The sequence below is a fragment of the Delphinus delphis genome, chromosome 3 (assembly GCF_949987515.2).
Source record: "Delphinus delphis chromosome 3, mDelDel1.2, whole genome shotgun sequence".
Classification (NCBI taxonomy): Eukaryota; Metazoa; Chordata; class Mammalia; order Artiodactyla; family Delphinidae; genus Delphinus; species Delphinus delphis.
The window spans coordinates 27,170,785-27,195,207 of record NC_082685.1 but is presented as its reverse complement, the minus strand read 5'-3'; the positions used below and the strand labels follow the sequence as shown (position 1 = coordinate 27,195,207).

Below are 24,423 nucleotides of genomic sequence, written 5' to 3'. Positions count from 1 at the left end.
TGATATGCGAGTGTGTATGTGCCTACTTGCTGTTACCACCACTGCTAGAGTGTAAGCCCTGTGAGGCAAGGGCTGTGTCTTCTTTCCGGATGATTTTAAATTTCAGCATTTAGAATGATGCCTGGCTCATAATAGAAGACCAATAATTTTTGTTGAATGGATGAATGAATAAATGAATGAGGGAGAAAAGGGCTGACAGGAGCAGATAGACAATGAAAATCTTGAATACTGTTTAAAGATTTTAAAGTTATGGCCAAACCACATTCAATATTGTTGTATTTATTCTGACAGTCTGTGTGTAGTGGTGCCCCCTAATCATGAATTGGTCAAAGGTGGGGAGGAACAGGAAAGTCCTCTTGAGTACCAAAGTAACACTCAAAATAAGCTATTACTTCCATATACCCTTCACTGGCAGATCAGTATCATCCACCATCAGCAATGATTTGTCTGCAATCATAAATATTTGTCCGCAAATCATAAATATTATTGATCCTCACAGCGAACCTATGTGGTCTGTATTGTTATTGTCCTATTTCAAAGATGAGGAAACTGAGGCCCAGAGAGGTGGAGTCACTCGCCCAAAGCCACACAGCAGGTTAGCAGGCATCAGCATGCCAAGCTTTCTGCTCCATGGGCGTTGGCCTCCCATACATCAGTGGGGGCTGGGGGCTGGGCTGCCAGGGCCGTTACCTATGTATATGGAGCCGGGGTTGGAGAAAGGCTTGGCAGGCAGGATGGAGTTCTGCAGAGCCTCCTCGTTGTTGGAGGGTGGCGGCTCATAATCGGCATCATCTTCCACGAGGGCCTCTTCCTCTTCATTGGGGGACTCATAGTCACCGTCATCCTCCCCATACTGATCATCATCGGGACTTTCATAGTCATCTTCATCCTGCCAACACGGTGATGGGGACAACGCGGTGTGTAGAGGTCCCTTGGCAGTAGGCGTGCCCGCATCTACTCTCTCTCTGCCAAGCCTCACAGGGGTCCTCACTTGGGGGCAGTCAGCACTAGCATGGCCCTCCCACTACACATGAGGAATACTGAGCTCAGGGAGTACAAAATCCCAGGACCAGCAAGATGCAGACGTGGGACCCCTGTCAAGGTCTTCAGACCGCTAGGCAAATGCATTGTTCTCTACATTTTTTTTTTTTGCATAACAGAGAAAAGCAGAACAAACTGCTTTTGGAGAATACAGGAACAGAGGGATGGGAGAGTCCGCTGTTTTGAGTAAACACGTTTTTTACTCTAGACATTGCCAAGAGGAAGACTAAACATCAGGAGTGTTTGTGATGCCCCTAGTTAATTGTCAGTTCTGTTCTTAGGGTGCCTGTGCTCGAAACTTTCTTCCCTAATGGGGAAACCAGATAACCAACGCCTGTTCACTAGAAGGCAGGTTAAGTTGTGCCTGAGAGGGGATAGTCAGGGCTGGGCTAGTCCCTCTGCTGAGAGCTGAGCGTATAAAAACAACAGCTTATTATTCGTGACATCTGGCACTGAGTGTGAAGCTGCTGTCTTGGAAGAGACTCTTCCTAAATTTTAAATGACTTGTCGTGTTTTACATAGGCTTCTCTGTGGGTCTCAGGGAAATTAAGCCCTAGGGGCTGGGTGATTGCCTTTGAAGCAACCCATGAAAGTGGACAGTTACAGTAATGATTTCCCAGGCAGGAGTGGCACCATCAACTGCCAAGCAATGACTAGCTTATCACTCTCAGGTCAAGGTAAAGCGGGTCGTAAATGAGCCCAGGGCATTTCTCTAAAGTCGAGGGCAGCGTGGAAAGAAGCGACAGGAGGTTGCAACTTGACGAGGAGAGGTGCACACTGAGAGCCTAGAAATCCTGACAACCTTACTAGGTGGCTTAAGGAAGCCTGTCTAAGGTGCTCAAGTGAAAGATGCATGTGTTGATGTTTTGACTTGCAGAATATGTATATTTCTAATATTGGAAGACGAGGTTGAGTACCTTCCCGAACTCCAAAACAGACTTCGTCCTGCCATCAGTGTTCCTATAACTTGAGAACAGAGGATGGAACCCCTGATGCATGGGAGGGACTTCAGAACCACGGCCTCAGCGCCTCTGCAGCCCATGCCGACTGCCCCCTAGACCTACAGGGGCTCCCTGCAATCTCTCAGCCTGCACATCCCAGCCCTGTGGCTCCTGACTTTCCACTAGGCCTTTACTCCATAAGCCCTTCTCAACAATAGAATTTTCCTCTCTGCTTCTAGAAAAATTATTTTCTCCCAGTGATTTGACTTGAATATTTCTATGTGTGTTTTTGTTCCTAATCATATTCTGCCCTGTGTATGTGTTATCTAAGCTATAAAATGCTCATAGAATTGGGCTCTTCATCTCCACCCCCCACCCCCAGTGCCCTGTGCAATGCTGGGCACTTCATGGAACCCGAAATGTTGTAGCCAGTGGCTAGTGGAGACTCCCTGTTTACAGAGAAGATGGAGGTGGCTAGCCTCAGGCTGAGCTCACGGGAGGGACTGCATGGCAAGCAGCAGCAAAGATGCAGCTTCTGCCTAAAAATGTAAACATTTGGGGGGAAACTGGTCTATTTTCCCTTTGGAACAAAATTAACCTGTCATATTCCTTTGTTCTCACGTAGAAAGCACAGACTTAGCTAGCACTATTTTTTTTTTTTTTTTCCAAATTCAATGCTTTCTTTTACCAGAATCCCATCAGGACAAGGGAGGTTTAGTGACTGCTTCCTAAAGGCACTAGAGGCAGCCGCTTACCAGAAAGACCCCTGGACGGAGGGTGGGCGACCCGGGTCCTCAGCCTGCCTCTAACTAGACGTGTGACATAAGTCACGTTCTCCAGCGGGCTCAGCTGCTTCATCTGTAAAATGAGCAGACTGGGCTACGAGCCGTAATGGAGTTCTTAGCCTGAGTCTCTGGTTTCAAGCGTGGTGACTACATAGGCAGTTTCCTGGGGACAAGGTGTGCAGAATTCATCCGACTCTCAAAGGCGTCATCATGACCCCTCAAATATAAAACCCAGTTGGATCAGCCCATCCCTGAGGTCTTTCCAGGGCTGAGAGTTAATTCTGAACTCCTTTTCCCTCTGGGTCACCGGTGGGCACGTAAGCCTATGAGAAAGGCTACTTTAAATCTACTTTAGCGTAGACCGTGTGGAGGAGGGGTTTGGGGGAGGGCCCTGCTATGGAGGTGTGCACGGTGGATAACGGCGTGGTCAGCACCCCACAGCCCATGGCCGAGTCCAGCCCGCTGTCTGTTGTTTGTCAAGTGAAGGGCTGGTGGCACAAAACCAAGCCCATTGATTCAGGTGTCGTCTACAGCTGCTCTCGTGCTACAAGGGCAGAGGGGAGTAGATGAGGCCAGAGACCCCGTGGATCGCAAAGCCAGAAAGTTACTAGAAGGCTCTGGCCTTCACAGAGCACATCATCTGACCCCTGGGTGGCTCTATCAGGGCCTTGCTCCTTTCAGCATCATGCTGGTTCCTTATGACAAAGGCACTCTGGAAACAGCTGTAAGGTGGAAGAACGGCCCACCCCATACTCACAAAGGATGACCAGCCTCCGTTGTCTTCTTCATGGCTTTCTGTGGAAGAGGATAACACCAGCATCGGTACCAAAAGAAGCCGCAAGAAGGAACGTCAGAGCCGCTCCCCACTCAGGGATCCTTCCCCACCACTGCCCCATGCCAGGCCTTCATGCTACATACCTGGGGGTTAACAATTCTGTATCAGCTCTAGAATTTCTACTTGAGGGGCTCATTCTGCCAGACAGAGGCAGTGGTTCTTAACCTTTCACATGCATAAAAGTCACTTGAGAGTGCTTTAAAATATGCAGATACCCTGGGCCCTATCCCTAGAGCTTCTGATTCAGCAGGACTGAGTGGGACCCAGGAATCTGCATTTTAACAGGATGTGCAATTTAAAACTGAATAATTGCCTTAAAGACTCAGAAGCAGGAGGGCTGGCTCTGCTTAGGTGCTCAGTTCAAAGCCTGGCCCGGGTCATTCCATGCACCCCACAGAGTCCCTCACTGTGTCTCTGCAGAGGGTCCCAGCTGAGAAGGGGCCATAGCCAGGTGTCCCGGCATAGTGACATCTCTCCTCCCCTCAATCTGGACCAGCAGACAGAAGAACCAAAGCACCTGTCACCTCCTAAAGCCATTGCTCTCACCCCTGAGACCTTTACCTGTTTCCTCAGGAAACCGCTGGACTTGGGGTCTGTAAAGACAAACACATTGCATTAATGGCCCTACTGACTTAGGGAGATCTCCCTCTTTCCTCAGTCCAGCCCTGCAAGGGGAGCCCCCGGGGGAGGGTATGTCTCACCACCGAGGACCGCGGTCCCTGTTGCTCTGAAACCAGGGCCAGACTACCCGAAAATTCTGGAAACCACCAAAGCCATGCTGGTGGCACAACTGGGAGCTTGTGACTGTCTGACTCCCTAGGGGAAGTTCCCCTGATGTCCCAGACACAGGGCAGGATGCAGGGCAGAGGTGGGGGGGGACCCCTGGACTGAAGGATCACTGCGGATCAGAAATGGGGGCCAAACCAGTCCCGTGACTCCCATTTAAAGTTAGACTTGGGTTTGAAAATGCCTTGCATTTCATTAAAGTGACACCAGGACCTCAGCTGCCCCACTCACTTGCGTGTGAAAATGCTCCTTCTCTCTTCATTCTTGTTGATTTCTTGACTCAACTTACTGAGAATCCTGCAAGATAAAGGGACAGGGGAGGTGACAAAACAATCATCTCCCCGCTGGCCCAAACTTCCTCCCACGGAGCCCTGAAGTTCCCTGATCTGTGTGACCTCAGGAACCTGGGCCAGTATTGGCCAGCCTCTGTTCCTTTGGCCTCCAGCCAGGCCCCTCCCCGTGGGGCCTCTGCTCCTTGCTTCCTGAAGAGCTTGTCACCTCCATCCCCCTACCAGTCCCTGCTCAGGAAGCTCTCTGCTGGGGCCTCGGTCTAGCTCAGAGCCCCGCTGTGGAGACTGGTCAGCTCACGCCTGGCTCCTCTTCCTCTGAAATCCTGCAGCCTTATGATCTGGACATGACCACTGCGTATTTTATTGCGTTAGCATTCCCCGGGGCTGAGGTCCCCTGACTCTGGGTTTGGCATCCCTGTAGTGATATCTAACCTCTAAGAATCTTCAAACCATCTCTGAGACCGGGAGGAATCAGCTGCTTGCTGCATAACTCTTGACAAGAGCTCCCGTGCGCTTCTTGGGTCTGAAATCTCCTTCCATTCTCCACTCCCTGACTCCTTCTTGGTGACATGCATTCTTTTTTTTATAGCTCTTCTTAACTAATTAAGTCAAGGACAGTGTCAACAGACCAAAATTATGTAATTTCTAAGTCACATTTAGAATGAAAGAGACCCATTTTTACTTTTATACAAGCACACAAATAAATCAATAAATGAAATGCTCTTGTAACGGATTCTGGTGGGGAGGTCTGGGACTGACCTTGTCCACGATAAGGCTCACATGTCATTATTTTATTGCTTGCTCCACTGCCTGACAGCAAGGTTACTGGCAGCTTAATCCTAATTTCTCAAGCTCTGTCAACAACAATTTCTTTTCCTTCAAAATGGGATTGAAGTTCTGTGAAATGATTTAAAGTTATTTTTAAAAAAAGCTCTCTTAAACCCAAGCAAGAACTAAGAAATAACATCTTTCCATCTTTCTTTAGCAATCTTAGAACGGCAAAAGTTTAATATTAACCAAATTACTATAAACATTCAGGAAATATCCAGGGATGTGAGAGAATTGGAATCTCATGAAACTCAGTCAGTTTTTAACTAACTGAAGATTTTGGGAAAAAAAATGTTCATGACATGGATTCTTTTCTTTGTTTGTTTGTTTTTTTTTTGCGGTACGCGGGCCTCTCACCACGGCTCACGAGCCCAGCCGCTCCGCGGCATGCGGGATCCTCCCGGACCGCGACACGAACCCGTGTCCCCGGCATTGGCAGGCGAACCCTCAACCGCTGCGCCACCAGGGAAGCCCTGACATGGATTCTTATAAACACTTGGTGAAGTGTTCCCGATCTAGGCCCAGCCTGCAGAGTGGGAGACTCCCTGAATCACCCACGCCCGGAGGCCACCCTTGGCCAGGACCCTCTTATTCCTTGGATGTTGTAAACTAGCAAATCCCCAAACCCCAGGACAGGAAGGGCCTTTGTGAGTGGGACGGCACCTCTGGCACGCCCTAGCAGTCAGCTCCAGCCTCCCTTCGCACCATTGCTGTGACCAAGGGCCCTCATCAGTAAACAGGCTCATGTCCCCTAGAGATCTGGGGCAGCTGGAGGAGCCTCAGAGGTGATCTAGTCCAACATCATTTTACAGACGGCACCACAGAGACCCAGACGGGGGGAAGGGACCGGCCTGCACCGCGGGTTAGTGATGAAGGCCACCCTCTCCCCACCACACGCACCAGCCCCGGAAGCCAGGCTCCCTGGTTTCCAGAGCAGCACACTTTCAACACACCACATCCCCTGTCCATGCCCCTGATGCCAGAAGCCCCCTGGGAGTGAACGAGCCTGCAGCCCCTCTGGAAATGGCCCGGGGCCTACACTGCTTCTGCTGAAGTGACCACCTCAAGGTAACAAGCTTGGCCTAAGACAAAATTGCTCAGTTAGCAGAAGTAGTCTTGGCATCTACCACTTCTTGCTTCCCCCATCATCCCCTAGGCCCCCAGTCCCCCCACTTCTCCTTGCTCCCCGGGACCTGCTGCTCGGAACCCTCCAACTCATTAGAGTGACAGGGTAAATGAATTGTTAATAAATCCACTGGGAACTTTAGAGGACAGAGAAGGAGGGAGGGCAGTGTTTAATCCTCCATCATAATGTCCTCGTTGGGATTTCACACTTCACTGGGAGATGCTTGGGGATGGGGCTTCCCAGTGGCCTCCTGATCACACCTCCAGAATGCTTATGCCTGGTTCTTCTGTTTCCTTTAAGCGATGGTTTTGAGAAGCTGGTGGGAGTCCCTCTCCTCCCTCCTCTGACGTGCGGTGTCCCACACCCTGGCCAGGGGCGTCTGTGATGGCCGCAGCACTCATCCCCATTCAGTCACACCTTCATTCAACAGCGCGCACTCAAGGGCTTCTAAGTGCCAGGAGCTCTGCTGGGGCTCAGGGTGCCTCAGTGAACAGAACAGAGATCCCTGCCCTCCAGGAGCTTACTTGCTAGCGGAGAGAGACAGACAATAAACAACGAACATTTAAGGAAGTGAAATTCTAGATGAGAGCTGTGTGTACACGCATGCAGCAGAGGTGCGAGCTGGGTGAGGGGGGAAGGAGTGCATAGGTGGGGTGCGGTTGCAATCGAAAATGAGCAAGTCTCTGGGAGGAGGTGACTTTTCAGCAAGACCTGAACTGGGGGATGCTGGGCAGCACATCCCTGCAGAATGTAGCGGTGGGGGAGGGGGTGGGGGAGGGGGGAGGGGGAGACCCTGAAGGGCTCGCACAGCTGCTGTGATCCTGAAAAGACCTCCTGCTCTCTGCAGCTCCTCTGCTTACTGGTATCTTCAGCAGCCAGGCTGGAAGCTGCTGGGCTCCTAACTGGTGAAGGAAGGAAATGTCAAACCACAGAACACACAGAGGAGCAGCACAGAGCTGAGAGCAAGCAGAGCCAGAGAGGGGCTGGCAGCCCAGCCTGCAACAAACATGGGCGCCCAGGGCCTCCTGCTTTGGGGGGCCTCGGGGCAACGTTCCCAGCCAGCTGGGACCACTGCTGGGGGTGAATGCAGAGGGTAGCGTGCTGGTGGACAGAGCAGGAGGTTGTTGCCACCTCTGTGTGCAAACCTTCAAGGTTGTCCCCGACTCCCACCTCCCCAGAGGACCGAGTGACAGTGAGTGGTCAGAGGTGACTCATTCCCCCTCTTCCCCACAAACCCCAGGCCATACTCAGCACCAGGGGGAAAGGCAGAGGGGGCTGGGCAGCTGGTAGACACAGTTCTCTCTCCTTCATCTGTTGTAGCCCCAGAAGTGGAGCGAAATTTTCCACAGGAAGTCAGGCCATGGTAGGAGACAGAATCCTGCCATGACCTGGGTTGCAGCCCTGTTGCATCCCTTAGCTTGCTGTGTGATGGGGGCCGGTCTTTGACTTCTCAGTTGAAGGCCTCTTCTGGTGATGTTAGAAGGTACGGAGGGTGGGACCGTGGGTCCTTGTTGAGTCTGACTGCAGCACCCTGCCCAAGGGCAGTGTGACCTCAGGCAAGGCATTTGCCCGCCCCCCACCCCTTGGCCTGGATTCCTCTTCATCAGCAAAACAAGAGGGTTGGCCCTACTTAGAGAATCCGTGATCGGCCTGACCATAGAGATTACATGTTACAGACACTGAGCCCACTGGTGACATAACCCATCGGAGCCTCCAGGAGAGATGCCTCGGGGTGCGGGTGGGGTGTGGCAGTAACACAAGCACCCTGGTAACATGGGTGATTCCTACCGTCTGCAAAGGTTGTGAAATCACTCCTGTCATTCTGGTATTCTTGGAATTGTTTTTTTTTGTGTTTTTTTTTGTTTGTTTTGTTTTGTTTTGCGGTACACGGGCCTCTCATTGTTGTGGCCTCTCTCGTTGCGGAGCAGAGGCTCCGAACGCGCAGGCTCAGCGGCCATGGCTCACGGGCCCAGCCGCTCCGCGGCATGTGGGATCTTCCCGGACCGGGGCACGAACCCGTGTCCCCTGCATCGGCAGGCGGACTCTCAACCACTGCGCCACCAGGGAAGCCCCTGAAATTGTTTTTTAAAAACAAAAAAATGGAGGAAGAGGACAAGGAAAAGGAGATGGAGGAAGAGGAGGGCGAACGAGGTAGGGCAGCAGGAGCAGAATACGGGATCTGAGTCTGTCTTGACGTGGTCCCTGCAGGATTCTCCCAGGAGACCTGGGGCTCCCTTTCAATGGTCCCTATACTTCAGCAGCTGTGGGTAGAGGGTCTTGAAGTGCGTCTTGAAGTCAACTTTGCTGATCACACAGAAGAAGGAAGCTATGAAAGAAAGACAGGCAGGCAGAAAGGAAGTCAGGGAGGAAGGAGGGAGAGAGGAAGGAAACAGAGCAGATAGAAGCTATCAGAGCCCACAGCACACAGTAAGAGTCGATATTATTTCGTGAACACTCTATTCTTGTTGCCTGTGTTGTCACATGTACCAGCACACAACTTAAATGTATTTCTTACCAAAACTTGCATAGCCTGAGCTTTAGATGAGCTTCCCCTGTCTCCCACGAGGCTGGGAGCTCGGGGGGGAGGCGGGGAGTTGCTCCCCTGACTCTGTTTCAGGGGCACGCTAGTCTCTCCCACGCCCAGAATTGGGCAGAAGTCTGCATTTGCTCCACGCTGCCCTCTCCGGCTCCTCAAAGCCTCTCTGTCCTCTGACACCACCTCTGTGACCCCTGGCCCGCCTCCCAGCCCACATTCTCTGTCCTAAACTTGCACTCGCTCTGCGTGTCACCCTTCTTTAAAGGAACAAAACTCCTCCTTTAAAAAGTCAGCCAAAGTGAGAGAGTGGCATGTAATATATACACTACCAAACGTAAAATAGATAGCTAGTGGGAAGCAGCCGCATAGCACAGGAGATCAGCTCGTTGCTTTGTGACCACCTAGAGGGGTGGGATAGGGAGGGTGGAGGGAGACCCTAGAGGGAGGGGATATGGGGATATATGTATACGTATAGCTGATTCACTTTATTATAAAGCAGAAGCTAACACACCATTGTAAAGCATTATACTCCAATAAAGATGTTAAAAAAAAAAAGTCAGCCTCCTTGAACCAAGAACCAAACCTTCCAAAGTTCTGTCCTGTCACCTGAGAAGCCAGGGAGACGCCAGGACATGGGTCTCAGGACTCAGGCCTCCGTGTAGAACCAGGCACGTGAGGGGGAAACAAGAATTTAAGGGCACAGCAGGGTCTCCCCACTTCTCAGGCATGTCCTCCGCCTGACAGTTTTACAAGTTTTATTTTACTTGTACTTCACAGTCGTCTGGGTAGTAGCCAAGAAGAATTATCCCCACTTTTACCAACAAGGAAAGCAAGGCGCTGGGGAAGTGTTTGTCAAAGGTCCCATGATGGTTTTTACATGGAGCTGAGCCAGAAGTCAAGTGTCCTGGGTTCGCACCGGGGAAGATGAGGGGCAGTCGGTGGAGAGGACGCACTTTTCATGCGGGGAGGACTGGGCAGCTGGACGGGGATTAGCCAGTGAATGGGAGCGGGGAGGCGCGTGTGAGAGAGGGACCTTGTCCCTGTCTCCATCCTGCGGGGGGCTGGGCACGTTCTTTCATGGGCACAAGAATGTCATGTTCAGCCCTGGGGCCCTCCTGCATCCTTCCTCCCCCATCATCTGCTGTCTTTCTATCTTAGGTAGGCACTGAGTAGATGAGACAGGAGGCTGTCTCTGAGGTTAGGAGACCGACAGCCTTATCAGAAGACAGACAAATGAACAGGCATGCCTGCATTACCTCTCTGATGGGATCTTAGCTTTTCCCAGCCTAACTTCACTATCGGTAAATGGGTACAGTGTGCATTAATGTTATAAACAGAATCATCCGATGCCTATGTGCTGCCACCACCGCATTGCTGCCCTCTCCTTATTTTTTAAGTTACACTATATTATTTTAAATATAAAACTTATAGCATTAAAACAAAAAACTCCAAATGGTCATCAACAGATTTTATCACGTGTTCTATCGATTTAACCAGAGCACGCTCAGCTATACCATTGGTGTTAGGCTAGGTCCTCTAAAAGGAGGTTAACATTGTTTTATTTTAAAACCCTCCTCCATTACATTTTCCTTGATGTCTGTGGGAAAAACTATGTCCTGAGAGAGCGACTATATCTTCAGACAGAGAATGCTTCCTGGCCAGAATCTGCCTGCTTACAAAATCTATTTAGTACTGACTTTTTAAGCATCGGGGAAGGAAATTGAGGTATGCAGAGGAGTGTCATCTTGTTTTGGTCTGCTGTACCTAAACACAATTTCTTTTCTATAACCCTTTAGGGTAATGATCCAGGGCAAACGAACCTGTGTACAAGGGAATGGAACAAATAAGCACTGATTACCTCTACTCATCAAGGACGGCGCCAGGCAGCTTATATGTGGGCTGTCTCCTTCATATACACCGTTCCCTGAGAGTTCCTTCTTTCTCATCTATCGATGAGGAAACTGAGGCTCAGTGCGTTGAAGCAGCTTGCCTGAGTCCCACAGCTGGTAGGAAGCAGAGCCCACCTTAGAACCCGGATCTCCCTTGCTCCAAAGCCCATGCCTTTCTATTCTTTCATCCTCCCCAGTTAGCAGGATAAAATAATGAGTAAACATCTGAAATTGTGCTCATTGGGATTTTGCATAAAATGGTTAGAATAGCTAACACATCTTCAGTACATTTGATTATTTCCCCATTATTTCCTCTAACTTTCCCACTGGCCCTTGGAGATATGTTCTATTATTGTCCCCATTTTACAGATGAGGAAGCTGAGGCTCAGGGAACTCAGATAACTTGTCCACAGACTCACAGCTAGTGAATGGAAGAATTTAGTCTCCAGTTGTCTGACCTCAGAGCCTGCATTTTACTCACTAAGATCTCCTGTCTGCCTGTTCAGATCTTAAATAATATCCTTTAAAAGAATGAGCCCATGCAGTTCATGTAACCCATTCCTTCATTTTATAGACTTGGAAACTGAGGGTGGTCTAGGACTCATCCCGGGCACAGAGCTCACAGAAGTAGGGATGGAATTGGTATTTATTATACACTTATGCCAGGGACGGTCACTCTCAGATTCACCTAATCAGGGCAGCCCAGACCTTCCCCAGATGCCTTCCCCATCACTCCCCACGTTCGCCCTTCGTGTTCCATGGGCAGGCCCCATAGCTTGTCTGGGGCACACATTCAAGGACATCAGAGTGAGATTTTACTGCAGGCCAAGTTGTTTAAGTTTTCAAATAACTGAAGAAATATCCCACACCTCTACCTCACCAATGCGAGTGTTCAGAATCGTTCTTCTGCATTAACTAGCAGTTGCTTCTCACGCCACCTCCTTCTCCTGACTCTCAAACATACAGATGTCAGCTGAGCTCAGCCTTAAGGTTAAAAAGCATCTTCCCAGTTAAAAGTGCCTGCCTCGTCTCTTTTCTTCTACTGCTCTGATGAAATCCCCTCCTTCCAGCATCTTCATAGCCACAGCCTAGGAGAAGCTCCCATCTCATAGTGGGATCATAGCCGTCCTCTCCTAACTGGGTTCCATGCCTCCAGCTGAGCCCTCCTCTGCATCATCTTTACATGCCCCCGGAAGAGTCAAGATGCAGGCCTGACCTAGTGTTCTCCCTGGTGAACTCACCTCACCAACGCTCAGACTCCTTAGAACGGCTCAAAGCATCCTTCAGAATTGTGACCCGTCACCGTGGCCTCTTTACTTTTTACTTCCCCATGTATACGCCACAGCTGCTCTGACCTACTTGCAGTTCCAGTAAAGGCGCTGGTGCCATGCCTTCGCAATATAGTCCCCGTTTCTAGAATGTCCTTTACCCATTTTTCATCGGATCACTCCTAATGCATTTCAAGATCCAAGTTAAGTTCCCTTCTTCCCCAAAGTCTTTCCTAATGCCATATCTTAATTTTAAAACTCTGTGTGGACCAAACTTAACATGTCTGCAGGCTGACTCTGGCCCACCAGCCACTAATTCTCACTCCTGTATGTTAAGGTCTCTCCTTTACATGGAACTATGGTCTTTTTCTAGAGCATCACATTTCTGTAGTTATAGAAATGTGCTATATCTGTACTCTCCAATAGAGTAGTCTCCACTCTATCTGGCTTTTGAGCCCTTGAAATGTGGCTAGTGCCTCTGAGGAACTGAATTTTTAATTTAATTTAGATTTAAATAGCCATTTGTGTCTAGAAAAAACTCTAAAGAAGAACAAGGGTTCTTCAACAATAGTTCCCCCTGGAGATAGGCGGCACCAAAGGCAAATCCTTATTCCTTTCTTTTTCTTTTTTTTTTTCCTTTTTTTCCCCTTTCTTTTTCTTCACCCTTCCCGATGAGGGAAACTGGAGAGTCATATGTTCCTTATTTGAGCTCCCTGGCAGTCTACCTACATATGGGACTTTTCAACCTCCTACTTCATTGACCTACTTCCCTTTTATCATTGTGAGCTCTGAGACTTTTAGAGCGAGAGAAAGGACCTCAGAGGATGTCTAGAGTACAGATCTCAAACTGGTGGCCCCCAGACTAAATGTAACCCAGAGATGTGTTCACTTTGGCATTCACAACATTTGAAGATATTTGAGCAACATTTAAAAATTGAGATACATTGCATGAAACGGATATTTCTTGCTACTTTTGTTAAGTTCGAAGACTGGGCATCACTGGGTCCACGTTGACTGGAGTTGAGTAGCTGCGGCTCCCTTTGGATGGAGACTATGATTCCAATTTGCCACAGTCTCCACCACTCCCTGTTGTTCACCAACAATGAGGCTTTGTGCTGATTACCCCTTTTATCATCATAATCGTGCTATTATTTTTCTTACAGTGGAGAAATAGTTCTCCATATCCATGCTTTATTCAAAGGTGGAAAATGATAGGGCTTTGTACTTTTCAACCTGACCCATTTCACCCATTTCTGTTAGCTGTCTGGCTCCTATAAGCATTTGCGTGTAGGGCTCCTACTTGAGGGACAGAAAACCCATGGTACAATAGGCACACTGCAACTTCCCGTTTCAGCGCCCATGTCACACCCAAGAAATGGCCCCCCTTTCCTCAGAATTCTTCTCAGCACGATGCCTGGGACAGCCATTCCAAACAGTCAGTACTGACAGACAAAAGGAAGTTCATTGCCATCCTTCATCGGATCCAACTCTCTCATTTTACTGAGGTCCAGAAAACTAAAGCAATGACTGAGTTGGTGATGACACCATGAGGAAATCTCAGATCTTTGATTCTAGTACTATTTTCAAAGGCCAACCCACCCCACTGGGAAGAGAGGAAATGAAAACGTGGTCCAGAGTCAGGCTTATCTTTGGCAAGAGCAGCCAATACACCAGCTGGGCTAGATCTGTTATTTCTTTTTCTCAAGTCATCTTGTAACTTCTCTTCACTAAACCCTGTCCTTGCCTTCACCCTTCCTCCTCACTTTCTTATTTCAAACCAACAGTGATAGATAACTGACTCAGCTCCCCCTGGACTACTCCCCATACTACCCAAGGAATGAGGGGGTGTACTTACGGCACCCGGAGCTTAGGGAATTTCTGGATGTCATTCTCTGCCAGGTTCTGAAATGAAGACAGCAGTAGGTTACAACCCACAGGAAAGGGTTCTGGGCCTGGTGAGTAGAGTATGGTATGAAACAATAGGGAACAGTGGGGACTGCAGCAAACTGCAGAGTACACCCCACTCACCCATCCAAAGCGGGCAGCTTCTAGATGGTGCATAAAAGCCTGTGGGCCTAGTGTTGCCAGATCTTTTTCAAAGGGAATCCCGAAACCTGGATCTTATATGAAATGTCCTGAGTTCTAAATATTGACAAATAACTTTAACTGAAGCAAACAGCAAATACTATGAGAGCCAAATCTGTGGGACCGCACAGGACTTGTTTTGTGGGCTGAACTTGGCCATGTCATGACATCTTTCTTAGACTCCAGGGCCCCTCTCAGCAGCCGTATGGAGCAGCTATGAGAAGCCAGCCTGGCGAAGGCATCTGTGCCCTTATAACATCATCACACCCCAACTGCCTCTTTCACCAGGGTTATTAGTAGAATTCTCTAGATGTAAGGATGCAATAAAGAGGCTGTCCAGAGGGAACCAAGAGGGGAAAGGAGAAAGAAACGCGTATTTGTGAAGAACTGACTTTGGGCCTCTCCTTACAGCATCTTGATTAATCCTCACATCAACTCTGTGATGTAGAAACTACCAGCATCGTTCCCATTTTAGTGAGAAAGCTGTGGCCCGGGGATGTAAGGGGATTCCAGGTTGTAGGTGATGGAGGTGGCACTGGGACCCTGCTCTATGGCATCCAATGTCTATTTTCTTCCTGCAAGCTTCACTTTTATCATGTCCAAGCCCTTTGAGGGTCCCAGTGACCTGTGCTGGGGGCAGGTGGTGAGAGAAGAAGGCACCTGAAAGGGAGGAGGAAGAAAAGAGGGTGGGCACGCTCTCCATAGAACCAATGCCGAGGCAAGGAAGGGGCCTCCTTAACGTTCTAATTGAGGTCAGAATCCCAGTGGTTAGAGTGGGAGCTCTGGAGTCAGACAGGCTGGTTTGGAATCTTGGTTCCTTCACTTAGCAGCTGTCTGACTTGAGACAGACGCTTAGTCTCTCTAAGCCTCAGTTTCCTTATCTGTATAATGGGAAGCGTAATAATATTAATAGCTCCGTTTCAGGGGTTGTGAGGATTGAATGAGATGACGTATGTCCTGTGCTTGGCTCAGTGCCTGACATACCTTTTGTGAGTGATAAATGGAGGTTAGGTGAGTAATTTCTGTCCGGGGGGAGGGAGCAGCTGGGGTCTGGCTGGCTCCTGGATGTTAGTGTCTTTGCTTCTACTTCCGCTCTGGGCTGGGAGCTGCCTGGCAGGTTGTTGGCTGCCTTCTGAGATGAGCTGGGCAAGCTTCCTTTTAAGCACAGGGGCTGGGGCATCTTAGCAATGTGCTTATGGCCTCATCTGCTCCACTTCTTAGGAGCAGTGTCTGACCCTGCGGCAGGGCTGGGGAGGAAGTTTGACAAGAGCCCTGAGACAATCAGGTTTTTGGTCAAAATTCTTAACTTCTTTTATTTATTTTTGCATCACTGAGCTATGGCATCCCCTCCCTCCAGAGCCACCTCCTCAGGGAGGATACCAAGACTCTTGTTCAGAGTGTGGCATGATGAGTGGAGGGCTTCCTGGGAGTTGCCAGAGGGATGAATGCTGAGAACTGGGCAGTTTCTGTTCTGCTGAGTCAAGGACATAAGCTGAGGGGATTTCAGGAAGCATGTGAAGGAGAAGGTGAGCATGTGAGCATGGCTGGAGACATAGAGGCAGAGGATATTAGGAAAGAGAAAGGCCTTTAGCAAAGTCTGGAAACTCTGGGTTACTTGTACAATGACTTGGAGTTAGACTTGTGGCTTCGCAGGAGTACACTTACACGCTGAGTGTGTCCTCAAGAGAGACACGGGAGAAAGGAAAGCTGAGAATTGGACCCCACCTGGAGAGGCAATGTGGCAGGGGCTGCTACTTGCCTACCCAATATCCACTCTCTTTCTCCCTTACTGATGAGACCCGGATTTTGTTCAGGGCAGTAAATGTGCCCAGTTCAAAATATTTAACACCCTAGACTCCCTTGCATATGGCCAAGGTCACGGGACTCCATTGCAGCCAGTGAGATATAACCTGAAGTCTAACTGGATAAAGCTTTTGGGAAAGTCTCCCTGAAAATAAGGGGGAATGCATTCCCCATGCACTTCTGCATTTTTTATTCTTTGCCCTTCCCCCGTTCCTCCTGCCTGGAATGCAGATGTGATGCCTGGAGATGGAGTAGCCATCTTGTAACCATTAGGACAGAAGCCGCCAACGGTTTCCATTGGCTGGGTGGGGCCTGAGTTCTTGATGACTTCCTTTAGCAGCTCACCAGCCTCGAGTGCGTAACTCTATATTTCTTATCACTTGAGAAAGATAGGCCCCTATTTGGTTAAGCCACTGTGGTTCAGTTTCTGTTTCATGCAGCCGCACACCTTTCTAACTGACACAGCTTCCAAGCACATGGCCTCCTCTTCTTCAAGCTTCTGGAAGTGCAGCACCCCTATTCCCTCACCAGACTTCTCAATGGAAAATGAAATGGCAGCAAAACAGATTCAAAGGGCCTGCTAGATCCTACACTGAAGAAAGGAGGAAGGAACGAAGGAAGGAAGGAAGGAAGGGGGGAGGGAGGGAGGAGGGGAGGGAGGGAAGGAGGGTATCAAAGAAAGAAAGAGGAAGGGAGGGATAGAGGGATACAGACTGGGGTCTTCCACTTCTGCTTCGAATAGCAGAATGGTCCTGGATATTATAAAGCTGGAAAGGGTGAGATACAACCTGAAGTCTAACATCTCATATAGATGAGATATTACAGCTCAGATCAGAGCCCAAGTTGTACCCAGAGCACCTGGGGCGGAGAGTGGTCTCAGCAGAAGCTGCCGGATCAGGTCTGGGTTCTGCTGCCCGCTCTCCTGGCTCCTCGAGCCCCTCTTTCCACTTCTTCCTGTTTGCACAGTGATTAGAGCATGCAGCATATTCTCTGAGGGCCTGACAGCTCCCAGATATTGGGGCAGAGGAGGCAAAGCTCCTGTCCTAACAGGCCTGAAGCTCACAAGGGGAGCACTGGGGGGACTCCCAGAGCTGGGAGGGACTGTCACCTGCTACCACCCAGTCCAATGTGCTCTGTTAACAGAGGAGGGAGCAAGGAGAAGCTCAAGAGGGCAAGTGCTTATTCAAGGTGACCCAGGGCATCAGGACCACAACTGGGACCATCCTCAAGAAAGATGTCTTACTCTCTTTCGACTCAGCCCTGAGAAGTCTCTGTCCTCAGTGCTAAAGGCATCAGAAGGAAATACTCAGATTGAGCAGTAATTTGCAAAAAGAAGACAATAAAACTACCAGAACTCTATTGGCCCAAAGCTCAGTATAAAGAAATAGCATTGTTAAAAACTTATGCATGGTTAGATTAAATTAAATGTGTGCTTTAGTCCAATTACTAGGTGTGTGACTTAGAATAAGTCACATCACACCTCTGTACATGTTTCTTCAATGGCACCTGAGGTGGTTGGAGCCTTCCTGAAGATAACTTCCTGCTATAAAACAAGCTTCCGGAAGGCAGAAAACACACCTTAATCATCTCTATATTCCCAGCACACGGCATGGTCTGGTATGTAAAAGGAGTTCAGGAACATGCTTGTCCAGTGAATGACTGAATGGTTTAGGTGGGACAGTGAATAAACATGTCTTACGTGGCACATGAAAACGAAACTCAGACCAAAAGGGGCACAGGTTTGGTCTTGGCATGAGACTTAAGAACTGACCAGAAAGGAACACGTGACTATGGGTGGTAGTGAGCTCACTATCACTGAAGGAATTCAAGAAGCTCTTGGTGGCAGAGATGCAATACAGGAAATGGATGGGTGTGCTGGGTGGAAAACTAGAACATGCGCCCTCTCTGGCCCCTTCCAACCCTGAAGTCTCATGGTTCAGTTCCCTCACTGCTGCTGACTAGGTCTTACAAGGAAACACAGCTTAACTTGCCCCCCGACTCCAAATCCAATTTGGGAACATCTACCCCATGAGACCTTTGAAGTCTTTTTCCTACTTCTTTTTTAAATGATGAAGGAACATGACCAGAAGGGATAGATGGGTGCAGCCAGGGTCTCTCTTACCCATTGGCAAAGGTGTCATTTTAGGGGAAATGCTCAGACCACCGCCCCAGCCACTACCCAGTGCCTCTAACTCCACCAATTAGAGCTGCATCCCTTTCTATGTAATGGCTTAGTCCTCAATAACAGCTGCATCTTAGTCTTACGCTTGAAGCTTTTTGCAATATAATGGAGTGGAGAAAGCCATACCCCGTGTGTGTTTAATGGGCACAAAACCAACTATGTGAATTTAGTAGAGAAAGAGGGACATATTGAAATAAGGAGGGTGATTCTATCCTTTATTCTAGTCAGTGAGTATGTACCCCAGAGTGAGAAATAGAGAAAGAGAATCTTCTATTCTCCCATACGATCATTTTCCCCCTTGGCCTTCTCAAAGTATGAGTGGTATTTGAATAGATTTTCAAGAGGCGTGTGTGTGTTAACTATAATTGGATTCCTCCTTATACCTTGACTTTAGAATGTACCTTGGTATGGGTGAAAAATCTGGGAGGTATCCTAAATAGGAAGGGTCCTGAGAGGTGATGAGAGAGGCGTTCATACAAAACTGAAGAAGGCCACGGGCTGTGTGGCGATCCTGAAGACAGGCATTGCCCCTGGGCATCCCCAGGGACAGGGTAGCCCAGTTGGCCCTGCAGCCATTGATTAAAGTACAGGACAGCTTTGCTCTCGATGGGTCAGACTAGCCAGTGCTCACCAAAAACCGCAGCCCGTCGATGTGATATTTCTTCACAGCCTTTTCACAGTCCCTGTAGTTCAGCTGAAAAAGAGGAGGGGAGGTGCTGTCAGTGCGGGCAGTTCATGCCATTGGTTCCCATCCCTTGCCTGCCCTAGAAGCTTAGCAATTTGTGGTACTTGTGGCTAGCCAGGTCCCCCACTCCCCTCCCCTGTCTAACAGAGGGGCCCCATCCCTACCTCAGCCCTGCTTTCACTAACTAACCCCTTGGGACTCTCTGAAATGGAGAAATTGCCTAAGGCCTTGGGGCCAACCCCTAAGGGTTGGGGTACAGAAAGAGCGCCTTCAGAGCTTCAAAGGGATGGCCATACGCTCCTCTAGCAAGCAGAAAAGAGCTGAAAGAAGAAAATAAATAGCATCTGTCATCTCGCTATCCAAAGACAACCTCGGTGAAAATGGCGGTGTCTTTCCTTCAGTGGTTTTTCCTAAGCATCTTCCTAAACATAATGGAGGTTATCATTTGTATTCAATCTGGTTATCTTGACTTTTCCTCCTGAAACATATAGGCACTGCTTCATGTTATTACAAACTGATTTTGAACATTATTTGAGTTTGCTCCCTATTGCTGAACATTTAAGTTGTTTCCCAAACTGCTGTTCCAATAATGATAATAGAAACTTCTAGCAATTACTGAACACTTGCTATATGGCAGGCACTATTCTAAGTATTTAAACCAATTTTAAGTCATTTAAGCCTTATGTTTTTCAGATGGAGAGTCAAAGGCACAAAGAGTCAAGTAACTCGTATAAAGTTCCATGGGTGGGCAGGTGATAGAGGTGACAACCAGGCTTCAGAGCAAGGAATGTTCTCCTTTTAGTTAATAACAGTAAAACTTACATACAGTAAGTGAACAGATTTAAGTGCAGCTTAACATACCAGATCAAAAAACATCAGGGATATTCTTTAACATACAGCTTTTTCTTCTATGTTATGTAGTTGAAGTTAGATTCTCAAAATAGAATTATAGAATCAACAGGAATGATCATTTTTAGGGCCTGGTTGCTTTCCTAGAGTCACATCAGTTGACAATTGAAGCAGGTGTCTGTTTCACCTCACCCTCAACAACATAAGCATTTCTATTTGAAATATCTCTAAATTTGATGTTTCTAGATAGAGTATTTAAGGTAAAATATTTGTCCTTGAGAATTCTAGCTTCTCCTCTCAAGTATGGGTCTCACGGTCTGTGGCAGCCTTCTTTGGGGGCAAACTTCAAATCATGACCTTTTCTTATGGCCAACAAAACTAAAGAGTGAGAGCAACTGTTGTAACCTCATGGCCTGACAGGGTAGGATGAATATTAGAAAGCTCGGAAAAGGCGATTTAGCAGTCATATAGAAAGCAAGCAGTCTCTGCAGGGCCCCAAACACCCCTTTTATGCATAAGCCGTGCGGTGACATGGTTCTTGGAATTTTCGACTGCCTTTAATTCATCATTTTAACTGTCCTCATCATCAGCTGAATCTCTGATTTTGCAGAGTGCTGACTTGGACTCTAGATAGACAGACAGTCCTGCAGACTGGGGCCTGCCTGGGAGTTTGATTCTGAGCCAGTAATGTCTTAGCCGGAGGGTGAGACTCTGTTCTTTTAGCATACGCTTAGACGATTCTTATGAGTGCCCAGCTTTGGTTGGTGCTGGTCTAGAGCAGGTACCTGGTGTTGCAGATGGGACCACTGAGGCCCAGAGAGGGGAAGGGACTGGCCTAAGGTCACACAGTGAGTTGGGGACACAGCTAGGATTAGAATTTATGGCTCTGAGCCAGAGTCTTCTCCACTGCATGGCCCAGGGATGCCTTCCTGCCAAGTCAAAAGGAATTGGAGGAGTTAAAGAAATAGAAAACATGACCTCAGTCCTCAGGGTCTTACGTTCCAGACAGAGGATGAGCTGCACGTATTTGAGACAGTAAGACACAAAGGCCCACTGCTCTGCATGGAGTCCCCAGCTAGGGTCCAGCGAATAGAGCAGGAGAAAGAGAAGACTGAACATGAATTGGCCCCCTGTCTCTGCTGGAGGCCTCACACACGTATTTCCTTTATTTCTCCCAACAATCCCATGAGGTTAGTCACTGTTACTATCTCTGGTTTACTGACGAGGAAGCCGAGGCACAGAGGTGAAGTAAAAAAAAAGGAGGGTCACCAAGCTAGCAGGTGGCAGAGCCAGGATTCAAACCGAGGTGTGTCTGACTCCAGAGCTGGCCGGGGAAGTGTCTCCAAGGAGGACCTGGCCCCAGTGCTTCATTAGAAATTACACCTGCTAACAGGACTTTTGCTGGCCAAGATCCGTCCCCAAATGACTCCGCGGTCAGTCCTCTGCGTTTTCCCTCTGGGGGAATTGAGATGTTCACGTTTGACGGATGTCTACCTGGGTCTGTGGGTTCCTGGATCACAGGTGCCCCTCAGTCTCCTCGTTCCTGCCTTCAGTCCCTTCATGCTGGGAGGGGAAAGCTGTCCAGATTCTGTGGACTTGACCTGGGGTCTGGACTCTCCAAGAAGAACATTCTCCCTTCCTCCAACTCAGGCAGTTGTCCCGAATCATCCCTGACCTATAGTCCAGCTCTCTCTACGAAGGGGAACTTTACCTTTGGATTCTGCAGCTGCTGTACTATCTGTGTAATTCTCCTTCTCACATTGGAGATGGGGCCTATCTGTGCCTCTCAGCCCATCCTCAGGTATGCCTTGTTAATTCTCAATTCTTTTCTCCTTTCTTTATTGAGGTAATATGCCGCTTTATAGCATCTTAGCAAATTTCACTTGTGGCCCTAATTTATTTGGTCTACATTTAAGAAAAGTATTTAGAAAACTCTTTCAAAAGTCAGTTACCTCAGTGATCTTTGCACCCACCGTGCTGAAAGCTAAGTTTATTATGACCTTTTCATAAGGGAAAAATAACAGAAAGGAGATGCACAAAAAGCAGAAAGTAACAAGATCTGTGGGCTGTGCCTCTATCGTGCCACACCCAATTCAACATTTTCACATTTTTCTTAGGGAAGAACAGTTGTGACAGGAAATACCTTGGTACCATATGGACCCCAAATTAGACGATGTGTCCCTGGGAGCCTACTCCATCCCAGGAAAAACAAGAAGTTGACTTAGACAACCTCTAAGGTCTTGACCTAAAATCTTATGCTTGTGATAATCTGGAGTAACAAGTGAATCTGATGCCAGCCTCCAGAGGTGGGAGTGTTAGAAGCTCAATGTGCCTCACGAGACATCGTATCCCTCGGACAGGGATAGAGGGTCCCTGAGTCACGTGACTTGGGATCTGCCCAAGCAGACATGTGACCTGTGGTCCCACCAGCAGATGACCAAACACAGGGATCCTTGAGCACCTCCAAGGCTGGGAGCCAGGACAGCAACACTCAGCTCTGCCACAGCTTGGCCCCTGACCCTTCCTGGCCAACCTTCTCCTCTTCAGGGGCCTCAGTTTCCCCAGCTATAGTCTGAGGCTCATGTCAGTTTCCTAGCCTGCCTCATAAGACCCTCATAAAGCTCCAGTGACACTCTGTCCAGGTAAAGTCTTCAACAGCCCTCTTTCAAGGTCATGAGCAATGACTTGCCCTGACGCCATCTCCAGCATCATTCATCACAGCCTCCAACCTTTCCTTTCTTCTCTCCTACCCCAGGACTCCATATCTCCCCTTTCTAACAAGTAGCCTTGATCTCACTAGTTGTTACAGCAGTTCTGAGTCTCAGAGCAAGGACTTTGAAACCAGACAGGTGTGACTAGAATCCCACCTCTGTCACATGCAGTCCCTGGGGCTTTGGACCAGTTAGCCTCCTTGAGCTTATGTTGCAGCTGAGCTGGGAGGACAGCAGTCTTGGAGAGGGTTAGATGGGACTGTGCCTGAAGAGCACAAACTCGAGCCCTGGCACACAGTAGATATTTGTCCCTCTGAGGGCCTCCCATCTCCCCAAAATGCATTGCCGGGGTACTCGGTGGTGCTCACTCAACTGGCGAGGTTGCATGGAGTTGGAAGTTCCACTGCTATCTTTCACGCCTCTCATGTTCTGCCCAGACTCCATCTTCAAGCCTCTGCCCAGCCCTACCACCCCCAAAACATCAAGGCTCACCTTCTTGAAATAGTCTGCAAGGGTGTCAGGGTCCCAGGCCAGGACCTCAGAGCGAAAGGGCACGTTCCTGAGTGCCATGGTTGCTCTCCTGGGACGAAGCTCACAAACTGAGCATGGGTGTTGCACCCATGGACAGAGAACCCCAAATCCAGAGTGTGGAGGCGTCTTTGGCTCTTCCAACTCCCAGGTACCCTCTGGAAAAGCTCTGCTGGAGCCGATGTCCTTTCTGCTATAGCCAGATCCCAGAAAGCAACGGCTTCCTCTGAGAACATATATGGTCTCTTCTCAGAAAACGACTCAGCAAGTTTCCTTTACCACTTCCTCTACTGGGCTCTAAATAAGTAAACAAGGAAGCCCAGCTCTGGGGGCTTGAGAGGCAGAGAGAGCTACAGGCTGGTAATTCCCCACTGGCCCCATCTACCCCAGCCCAGTGGGAGGGGCGATGAAGAGAACTTAGACTCCAGTGGGAGTCCAAGTATGTTTCCATTAAAATCCCTGGCAACCCTATGTCTAAACCACATTCCTTCTTGGCTGGGTCTTTGCAGATGAAAATCTAATTTGACGGTTGACCTAAAATATAGACAAGCTCCCACATCAGTGAAGGGGAAGGAGCGTGACCTTTTAATGCTTTCCAACCACCCCTCAGTTTCTCTCAAATGGATAAACTTGAGCTTCTTTCGCTGCTTGCTTATAGTTATTACAAACTCTGTGAGCCAGTGAGCTGGGCACCCAGGACTGAGAAAGCGGATCCACTGGGCAGGGCCGGGCTTAATTTCTGCTATGACTCTTTCCATGCTGGGCAACCTCAGGCAAGGGCTGAAACTCTAGGAAACTCAGTTTCATATCTGAAATACAGGAACAGAAGGATTGCTTCATATGTACATAAAACTTAGATGCATTTAACTAGACAAACTTAAGGGGAAAAAGTTAAAAGAAAAAAATACCGATTGCTATCGATGCTGCCATATATTCTAGTCACTATCGTTCCCACCGTATATGCTACTTACTATTTATGCCTCCACATATTCTATCTAAAGAGCATATCCCTGGAGACAGGAGATGGGAATCTGGGTTCTCTCAGTTGGTTTCTTAGACCCTGTGCGCTTCCTATATCTGAGCATCTCCTTGACTGGGGGTGAGTCCAGTGTCAAAAGCAAACCTATTTGTACAACTTCACAGCCTCCAAACACAAGTTCACCACTCATTTAGTGCTGCAGGCACAGGCACACACAGATGACCGTCTGTCCCGACGCTTAAAGAAAGAACAGAGCTCTGTTGCACTTACCGAGTG

General features: G+C 48.7%; 1 protein-coding gene across 1 annotated transcript in view; it reads right to left on the bottom strand.

Moving 5' to 3' along the window:
• Nucleotides 1–23,380, bottom strand: part of LCP2 (lymphocyte cytosolic protein 2) — a 45,009-nt gene extending 21,629 nt beyond the window's left edge. The window contains exons 1-7 of the mRNA XM_060006801.1: nt 23,133–23,380; nt 19,027–19,089; nt 14,181–14,227; nt 4,620–4,685; nt 4,164–4,195; nt 3,525–3,562; nt 691–889 (exon numbers count right to left, since the gene is read on the bottom strand). Of these exons, the coding sequence (XP_059862784.1) occupies nt 691–889; nt 3,525–3,562; nt 4,164–4,195; nt 4,620–4,685; nt 14,181–14,227; nt 19,027–19,089; nt 23,133–23,210 (523 nt within the window). The 5' untranslated portion in view covers nt 23,211–23,380. The remainder of the gene's footprint in view (nt 1–690; nt 890–3,524; nt 3,563–4,163; nt 4,196–4,619; nt 4,686–14,180; nt 14,228–19,026; nt 19,090–23,132) is intronic.
• Nucleotides 23,381–24,423: the final 1,043 nt, after the last annotated feature.